The 10,079-nt window shown below is 40.8% G+C and overlaps 1 protein-coding gene across 1 annotated transcript; it reads left to right on the plus strand.

The window, feature by feature from the left end:
• Positions 1-1,981: 1,981 nt before the first annotated feature.
• On the plus strand, positions 1,982-8,144 carry LOC139695257 (peroxidase-like). Its single transcript, XM_071593950.1, has 4 exons — positions 1,982-2,113; positions 6,830-7,000; positions 7,564-7,774; positions 8,035-8,144. The coding sequence occupies exons 1-4, from the start codon at positions 1,982-1,984 to the stop codon at positions 8,142-8,144; spliced, it is 624 nt and encodes a 207-aa protein (XP_071450051.1).
• Positions 8,145-10,079: the final 1,935 nt, after the last annotated feature.

Below are 10,079 nucleotides of genomic sequence, written 5' to 3' on the forward strand. Positions count from 1 at the left end.
TCAAGTGTCCGCCTGGTCGCATAGTTCTCTTCCAAAATGGCCCTAACTTGCTCCCAAGAATTGGACCCGTCTCTCACCATAAGTTTGGCTCGAGCTTCACCGGTTATTTTAGCTTTAACAAACTTCAATAATTTTCCGTGTTCCTCAGGATTGACTAATTCAAAGGCAACGTCCGCGTTCTCTATAAATTCCTTCAATTTCTTTTTATCTCCCTCAAATGGAGAAGCAATTAGTTTTATGGCGTCCATTATGCCACAATACGACTCACGGCTTGCGCTAACGTGGGCTTCCGGAGGAGCCATCACTAATCAGTAATGAAATCTGAGATGGAGCAAAAGGAAATGAAAGTTAGGGTGTGACTTACCCTCTCTATCTTTGCAGTCTTCTGCGTTCCCAAGCTCCTTCCTCCGTTCCCTTCTGCGTCCCGTGGTCTCCACTTGCTCTCGGTCTGTCGTTCGGCTGTGCAGCGGTCACCTGCCGGGGCTCTGCGTCTTTCTGCCGTCGACTCTCCGGGACTCCGCCTTGTCTCTCTCTTTCTCTCTTCCTTGCTCCGGTCCGCCGGTACTCAATCCTAATTTACTGTGCCAATACCCCGCACCTGACACCAAATTTTTCCCTATGTAGTGATCTCTTGATCAGACATGGAAGAGGAGATTCATCTCGAGTGGCTGCGAAGAATCTCCGGTAGGGTCTTTGGACACTTAAGAGTTATTACTCAAAGTAAATTAGAATCAACAAGGAGTTTATTAGAGTTACAGTAGAGTACAACGGCTGCCCTCTGGGTCTGACGTGACCCGTCCAAGAGCTACAAGTCTAATAATCAGAGAACGCCCCTTCTTTCCCTTTTTGGGGCGTTTAAATACATTCATCCACCGTGGGGAGAGATGGGGTGGGGGTGAAAGGAAAACAGGGGAGGGGAGGGCAAGGTCTCTCGCTCCAGGGTGGCCTTTGGCCTGCTGACCCCTCCTCGAGTCTGGTGATAGGGGAGTATGGTTCATCTCTCCCACCATCTCGCTTCTTATCTTCTGTCCTGTCTCTTGGGTATATATATGTCGACACTTGGATATCTAGCGAGAGGGGAGAATGGTTTACCACTCCCAACTTATCGCTGGTCATCTGTCCTCTGTCTGAATGTCTCTGGGTCCCGTCATCGTAGCTGGGCGGCGACCAGTACAATTGATCACAAACCGGTGAAAATGGGGGAAAATAAGCACTAAATTATTATCCACAATGCAAAGTAATGTAGTATTCAATAGTGTGCTTCTAAATATTCCACCGGAGTCAGAAAAATCCTCTTACAGTAATTCCTTTAATTTAATTTTATTGAAAAAAATTCCTTTCCTCGAAAGAAACAAACTAGGAATATTTTCCCCTTCTTCATAACCCTTTCCTAGACACCTTCCCTACATAAAGGGCTCTAGGAAATATCCAAGAGGGGACATCTAATAGGAAAGCTCATTTTGGTCTTTGGTAAACTCTGACGCATTACTGATTTTCGTAAAAGGGAACAAAGGTTGGAGCTACGTCCTGTTTAAAGTGGGAAAGAAAGGTGGGTAAAATCACTTTATGAAAACGCCGAAGTACAACCGTTCTAAGCTAAGAAAACTGCATAGGAAACGGCACATTATATTCATTTAACGGCGGAGACGGCGAAGTCGTTTTATCAATTACTCTTGTATTCAAACATTTAAAAATCTTGCACGAAAAATCTATAATCTGCATATAGGGTATTGATGTGGTGGTAGCAATAAACGGATGGAATTGGTAAGCACAGGTTTTAATGTATTAGTTAAAACAATAGCTGTGTACGAATAGTGATTTAGTCCACTGTTATAAGTGCAGTTATTTATTTATGTATGAATTAATTAATTTGTTTATTTATGTAAATATACATGCATGCGTATGCATAGCTATACCTAATTGTCCCTGTCTCCTTCTCTTTTAATGCGACCTCAGGATCCAGGGGGAGGGTAGATGTCCAATGAAGACATTCGACTTAAATGAAATCCAATTCTTTTCGACCTTGTTGGAGAAGCCCGACTTCCTGACGTCCGTGTTCCGGGGGATGACCAACCAGCCAGCACAGAGCGCCGACACCTTCGTCACCAAGGAGGTCAGTCCAAACAGTCATGCTAAATGGATCCACCGTTCATTAATTTTGCTTGAATTGAGTCCTTTTTCCATCGGATACATAAATTTTACCTAGGCATTGATTCGGGCATGCCCTGGAAGGTTAAGCTGGTTTTGCTGCAAAGGTGGCTTTTCGTTAAAAGTGGATACCTCCCATAAATTGGGTCATTGTAGGGTAACCACGGATCAGCTAAAGGACGCGAGAAAGGTTTGCTACCCAGTCATAAGTGCTACGGTAAGTGCAAAGGCGGCCCTAGTACGTATGCAGAGTTACGGAGTTTTCGGAAGGAGGTTCAACTATTTTGGGACAAAGCATGAACTCCTGCAGTAAGTGAGGGCGCTTGATTAATTGCTGTGCTAGTGCTGTAAAACTCCAATAACTCGCTTTTGACGGCTTTCTTTTGGTCAAGCTGAGAGGAGGGTAGTTCAGAAAATAGGGTGACCACTGATTTCGAACCGGGTGCATCTGTCTACGAGACGAGGAAGCCGGCGCGCGCATCGATAAGGGTAACAGACGCAAACGTCGCTGCAGCACATACTACCTTGATCAAAAATTTCCCGGAATTTATTCAGAAAATTAAAAATACAAGTTTATTCATCTAAATCTATATTGTCCCCTTCAAAGTAATCCCCATCGACTGCAACACACTTATGCCAGCGCTTGATCCAATCCTCGAAACATTTTTTATATTCGGTTTTCGGTATGTCCATCAGTGCTTCCTGCGATTTTTCCATTACTTCCTCTCGGCTGCTAAAACGCGTTCCCCGTAATGGTTTTTTAACTCAATTGAACAGAAAGAAGTCACAGGGAGCCAAATCAGGTGAATTCGGTGGCTGTTGGATGGTATTTGTTGCATTTTTCGTCAAAAAATTACGAATAATGATAGCACTGTGCGACGGTGCGTTATCATGGTGCAAAATCCACGAGTTTTCTGCCCACATTTCTGGTCTCTTTCGGCGAATTGCTTCACGCAAACGTCTCGTAACGCCCAAATAATACTCTTTGTTTACTGTCTGGCCTTCTGGCAAAAATTCATGATGCACTACACCGTTGTAATCCATGAAAACCGTCAGCATTGCCTTCTTTTTTGACTGAAAACGACGTGGTTTTTTTGGTCTCGGCTCATTTGGTGAACGCCATTCACTTGCCTGATGTCTGGATTGCGTGTCGTACTCATAAACCCACGTCTCGTCTCCAGTAATGATCCTTTTGATGAATGTGGGATCGGATTCAGCCTCGCAAATCATGTCTTTTGCGACGTCAACACGGTCTCTTTTTTGCATGAAATTGAGGTACTTTGCTGCCACACGACGGAAACCCAAATCATTAACCACAATGTCTTGGGCGGATCCATAGGCAATGTTCAAGTCCTCCGCTATTTCTCTGATGGTTAATTTGCGGTTATTGACCAACATTTCTTTTACTTTATCAATTTTTTCACCGACTTTCGATGTCGATGGTCTGCCACTGCGTTCATCATCTTCGATCGACTCACGACCACTTCTGAACCGCTCGTGCCACTGGTAAACGACCGTTTTTTTTAGAGAATCGTTGCCGAAACACTTTTCCAACATTTCCAACGTCCGTGCGCCACTAAATCCGTTTTTTACGCAAAATTTAATACAAGTTCGTTGTTGCAAATTTAAATCCATTTCTGCAATTGTAAAAAATCGCCAACACACACAGAGATAGATGTACTCTTGGCTACGTAACTTTTGCAAATGTCAAGTTATGACACTAAGATTTAAAGGGAATATCAACAACAGATGTACCAATTTAACAAAAAAAACAGAACTCAAATCGGAACGATGGGAGCGCCACACGGTGGTTATTCCGGGAACTTTTTGATCAAGGTAGTATAGTCTCAAGCGAGCCATTGTATCGTAGGGCGTAAAGCTACTTGTAATATTTGAGGACTCAGCTTCGAGGTCTAGTATTTTAGTAATTATCGTATGATCAATAATTTTCCAAGGGAGAATTATCCTTTGGAGTATTAACAGTTTTCTCTTTTGGTGAGATTCGAACATTTCACATCGGTGGCCGTGGAATTTTAGCTTGATCATTACGGGAAAATTGGTGAAGCTTACGCCTCTCTTCTAATCATGTATGATTTCATTTAAAGGCCTCTCGTTTAGCAAAGCCACCGCAAAGTTCTGTTTTCTACTAAGCGACCGGATGGATGATCATTTAAATGTAATCATGAAATTTTACTTAACATAATTGATTGGGCACAAAAAAGTTAAGACGCACGGACATACATGAGGTTTGTATGTTTGTCTGTGATTATATACCATGCCTAAATTGTATGTATTATTATCCTAAGGTAATATACCGGTTAATGTAGGTTTTTGGATGGACACAACTACCAAATAAATATTTTGTGACTCCTAACAAAACACAAAATCCATTATCCTAATCTATATAAGGATGATTTTTGAATTTCCATGTCACTCAGTAATTTTTGCTCAAGAAACATCGCTATCCTGTACCTGCCCTTTCCTCGTTTGCCTAACATTCTTCTCTCTATTACGGTCTTACGGTCATCAGCATCCCACTACCAGTGGGTCCATTACACCTTCTCCATTCTTCTCCATACCGACATTTTAAAAGCCTTTAATCTACGTCTATCCTCCTGCTTCAACGACCTAGTTTCCGCGCCGTACATAGCTACGCTCCATATCAACGTTTTTACGAGTCTATTGTTAATATCCTTACTCAACTTCCCTGTCATCAACTCCCTCCTCCTTATAAAAGCCTCTTTGCCTAGCGCAATTCTCCTCCTTACGTCCCTACTACTCTGACCGTGTTGATCCAAAACACTTCCGAGATTCCTGCTCTAGTTTTTTCCCTCCAATTTTAATGCAATGTGTATGTATTAATACGTATATAATGAATATATATGCATATGCTAACTAATTGGATGCTGCCTCCTGGAACCGGATTAAAAGTAAAACGATGAACCGAGGATGCTTGCTTATTCCTGATTCAGATATTCAAAACCGCTTCGAATTGAGATTAGTAGGTTTTTTAAAGGAAAGGACCGACAGCTAAAGTCATTTACGCCATTAGGGATTGATGGGAAAGGACGATGGTTGGAGAGAAACCCGGAGTCGTCATTAGTCTATTCTTAGCGGAAATCGCCTAGAGTCCACTGCTAAACGTCCTATCTGTGAGACGACGTACTCACCCTAAGTACTCTACGCAAAGCACCGCAAGTAGGGATTGGAATACCACTGACGAAGATCTGCCGTCTCCAGGAGTTTTCCTTCCGGTTGGAAAGTCATTACGTTAGTCAATACACCATCTCGATGCACCCTTCACATTGAGAGAGAGAAAAGTATTACATCAGGATAGGGCAGGACATTGGGAAGGATGACGTCCCCAGAAACATTTATTTTTGCGAGATACTCAGTTACAGCATTTGCAATAATCAGCATGTTTCTTTTGAAAGACGGCCATAGGTATTGAATGGACTGTGAGAACTTTCAGCGCACAGGCTTTACCACCCGATGGGTCTTCAGCATTAATGTTATGCGACCAACTTCTCTCATGAGTACAGCAGGGGAGTTGCATTACACATCCTATAGAAAAGTGACTGACACTGTGGGTAAATCATACCAAAATTATGAATTGAAATTGATGAAAATTTCTATTCGCGTGCCAATTGCTCGATTTGTTTAACCTCAATCTTTGCTGTAAGCGAATTGAACATGTTTCATATTACGACGAGAACCTGAATGAAGACATAGACTCAAATGGAGGAAACTTGCCACGTACATGTAGCCTTTAGACATTTAGCTACGCTTATACCATATACGAGTACAAATAAATATTTAGCCACAATAAATAATGAGAATAAATATGAATATTTCATGATCACTCATTATTTAATGGAAACTAAATATAATAAGTACAATGAAATTAAAAAAAAAGTTCTTTTAATGAAATTCATTGACAGTTGAATTTTGCAAAAAAATATGCAAATAACTAACCATTAGCCTATACAATAGATGGATTATGTAGATTTTGGAGCAGGATGCTAACTTAACGAATACATTTTATAATTAATTCATTTTGGCGCACGACGCGACAGACCTAACAAGATCGGTGTTAAGGATAATGCATTGCTATAAATTCATGTAAAAATCCCTTTAAAATAATATATTAACAGCCAGTTATAGTCTATGGAGTAGAGAAGCAAAAAATATATAAACGAAGCAGTATACACTCTTAGTTTTTTCCAATATACCTCTCGACCATTCTTTATGTAGGCGTTTGTTACCCACTGAAAACTCCAATATTATGTTCCTCTCATGTGTCTGACAGAAAAACATCAAGCATGTAGCTCCTGGAACATCAAATCTATTGTGATGTTGACAATATAACAAATATGCAAATCATGAGACGAGATATGGAAAACTCTTTTTAAGATCCAATTATTAATGAGCCAGGAAAAAGGTTAATTCAGGTGTTAAAGTAAAACGAATTCAATTTTTATAATTTTAATAACAAGTTGCCATTTAAAATATGTTCGAATTTGAGTTTATTGTTTTCATACATCCGAGTTACAATTCATAAGGTATACAGGGAGTTGGTTCTCTCTGATACTTCCCTTGAGAGGCGGCCTTCTTCGGGTAAAACATATTTTTGCTGGAACTTCGTGAGTTTTCTTACAGTTGTTCAACGTTTCTTTCCCAGGTCACTAATAAGTTGTTCAAGATAAAGAAGCCCTTTGGACAGGACCTGGTGAGCACAGACATCCAAAGGGGCAGGGACCATGGGTTGCCCACTTATAACGATATGCGAGAGATGTGCGGACTCTCCAGGGCCCAGGACTTCGAGCATTTCAAAGACGTCATGTCTGAAAAGGTATTTGCTTTGCCCCTCCCCGGGCAGGGATCGAGCGACAAGTTGAAGTAAAATCAAACATTTCAGTTCCCTGCATCAAAGAAAATTCATTTTGAGAACTCGAATTAGCTTATGCCAATTTCACTTGTTGGTTTTAACATTTGAAATTTTTAGTGAACTTCGCTTCCAAAATTTCTGAAAAGTTATCAAAATGAAAGAAGGAAATAGTTTATCATGGGGAGATCAATATGGGAATCTCAACCACTTGCATCAACCTTCAACTTTGTGATTTTAGCAATTCATCTTGACTTATTGAACTATTGTCCACTAACTACCCAAAATTCAATAATACCGACGTCTTTTTAAATATCGCGGCTTTACTGAAGGTATGCCATTAGCAGAATATAATCGATGGTGGGAAAAAGTTCTAGAATACTGTGTTTCTTTGTGTTAACTTAACTTAATAACCTCTCTTGCCATACAATCCCTACTGACCTCTACTTCTTCACTTTCTTCGGTCGTATATGATTCATTTAATCTCAGGGCTAGATTTAACAGCTAATCGCGCCTTCTCCAAAACACAGAGTATCATGCAGCTGAAGAGCCTATACCGTTCCGCGAATGACGTGGATCTGCTGGTAGGCGGAGGTTTGGAGGAACACTGCGTGGACGGGGATGTCTCGGTTCTCGTGGGCCCCACCTTCGGCTGCATCATCGCGGAGCAGTTCTTCCGCTGGAGGTCAGGCGACCGGTACTTCTTCGATCATGCCCAAGGACCCGGGAAGTTCACCAAAGGTAAACATTAAATCGATGTGTGTCACGCATGGAATACTGATACCCTTCCAAATTACGCTCGATTTCATATCTCTAGCTTGCAATTCAGACATTGTCGACGAAGCTATCCCTTTGCGGTGAATTATAAAAAACAGTATTTAAGGGAATTGGTAAGTTTCCTTGCACGTTAAGGGACGAGGAAAGGGTCTCCCTTCAGCCTTTTTAGGCATCACATGACCAAATTTCGCTGTACCTATTTCAAGGATTTCATATCCTTGCAGCCCAGCTCAAGGCCATCATGAAGGTCACCCTGTCGAGCCTTCTCTGTGAGAACCTTGAGCACTTGGAGTACATGCAGGCGGACGCCTTCAGCATCATCAGTAAAAAGTGAGTAATGTTTGTGAATGACAATGCAAAAATTTCACAATGTAAAAATGCCTTGACCGGAATTCCTCGATGTCCTCCGGGCTATCGAAGTTGAAATTTTCGAGGTTTTAAAGCAGTGGTACCCGAATTGGGTGCTACCGCCCCGGTGGGGCGATGATCTTGTCTAAAGGGGGCAAAAAATAGGCAAGGGGGCGGCAGGGGGCGCCAGAAGGTCCTGACACTTGCGGGGGCTCGGTAACCTTTTTGTCTCCATTTTAAAACTTCGTTTTTAATATTTACATTGTTTCCAGCATCTGGAAGTAACTTAAATGTGTTTCATAGTCCAGTATAATATCGCAGTACAGTATAATATGAATTATCTTAAGTGCAGATTTACAGTCACCTATAAAAAAAGCATATGAATATCTGCTTATTATGCGAAAGGGTGTATTCAAATGAAGAGATGGATTCTTATAATAAAATAAAAAATATCATCATAAATCATAACCATCATAAAATGTTTCACTATTAATTGCAAAATCTCGAAAGGCACGTACATTTAGTGAAGTAATCATCTTACCATTGGTGACTGAAGTCCTGAGTACTACAATGCATAAGCCACACTGCATTCATTTTAAGGTTATCTATCAGTTAAGGTTTGTTTTTGGATGGCACAACTAACAATCAAATATTTTGTGACTTCTAAAAAAACACAACCCAGCATCACTCCCTATAACAAACCCATGTTCATCTCCACATATTTACTTACTCTCTTAATTACATCCAAGACCACTATCCTGCTCCTGCCTTTACTAATTTGCCTAAAATTCTCCTCTCTATTACAGTCTTCAACACTCCACTGCCGATCAATACGCCCTTCATCCATATTTCCTGCCTCCTTGGGATTTCTCCCCAACAAACCCCTCTCCTCGTCCACCTTACCTGGTACTTCCTCATTTTTTTTCCTCTTAGCCCATTTCAACTTCTCCATTCTTCTCCACACTCACATTTCTAAAGCCTCCAATCAAGGTCTGTCCTCCTGCTTCAATGACCACGTTCCCGCGCCGTACATAACTACGTTTTATATTTTTAAGTTTTCACAAGTCTTTTCTTAGCATCCTTCTTTCTGTCCCTCACTCACTCGTGATCAGTCTGAGACATGTACAGGTTGAGGATTAATCTCTAATCCCTCCAATCTATTCATTTTTTCTGCAATATACGCATTAGTTTTACCCGATTCACTCTATCAAACACCTTTCCGAAATCTGCGAAACAGGAACAAGTTTCCATGCAGAAACACATGCGATTATGTCCTCTAACTGATCGTATATCCTATCGACTACTTCGTCTTCATGATTACAAGCAACCATATGATACAATAAAAATTTTTCCCTTTAGCAACACTTCAGTTCAACGATAAATAGTTGAAATGGCTGAAAATGTGGAAGGTAAAGAGTACAGAATCCTGAAAACAACAGAATTTGCATTACAGTTGGAGGAGACCCTTTGCCAAGTTATGAATCTGTGTTATGGCTTACGTACGCTTTATTAAAGATCAACATCAATCTCAAGAGCTGTTGTTTGCAAAGCAATCATAAACTTTCACTCAAGGGGAGTCAATATTTATTATCTTGGAGCAGTTCTTCAGAGACAAAAAGATCGGAGCTCCACCAATGCCTGGTCGTCACCATGATTGTATTGCATACTTGAGAAAATATGTACCAAATGGTTTCGCTATTCATTGTATCATTCACCGAATACCTCTAGTTACTAAAATACTGAGTTGCCTTCACAAGTCCTTTAACATTGTAATTACAGTGGTTAACAAAATCAAAGCCCATGCTCGTAATTATCGTCTCTTTCGAGACTTGTTTGATGAGAACAATGAAGATTTCAAACGTTTGTTACAACACACGGAAGTTCGTTGGCTATCAAAAGGCAATTTTATAAGACACTTCTT

Source organism: Hetaerina americana, unplaced genomic scaffold (assembly GCF_022747635.1).
Source record: "Hetaerina americana unplaced genomic scaffold, ioHetAmer1.1.p SCAF_6, whole genome shotgun sequence".
NCBI classification, from domain to species: domain Eukaryota; kingdom Metazoa; phylum Arthropoda; class Insecta; order Odonata; family Calopterygidae; genus Hetaerina; species Hetaerina americana.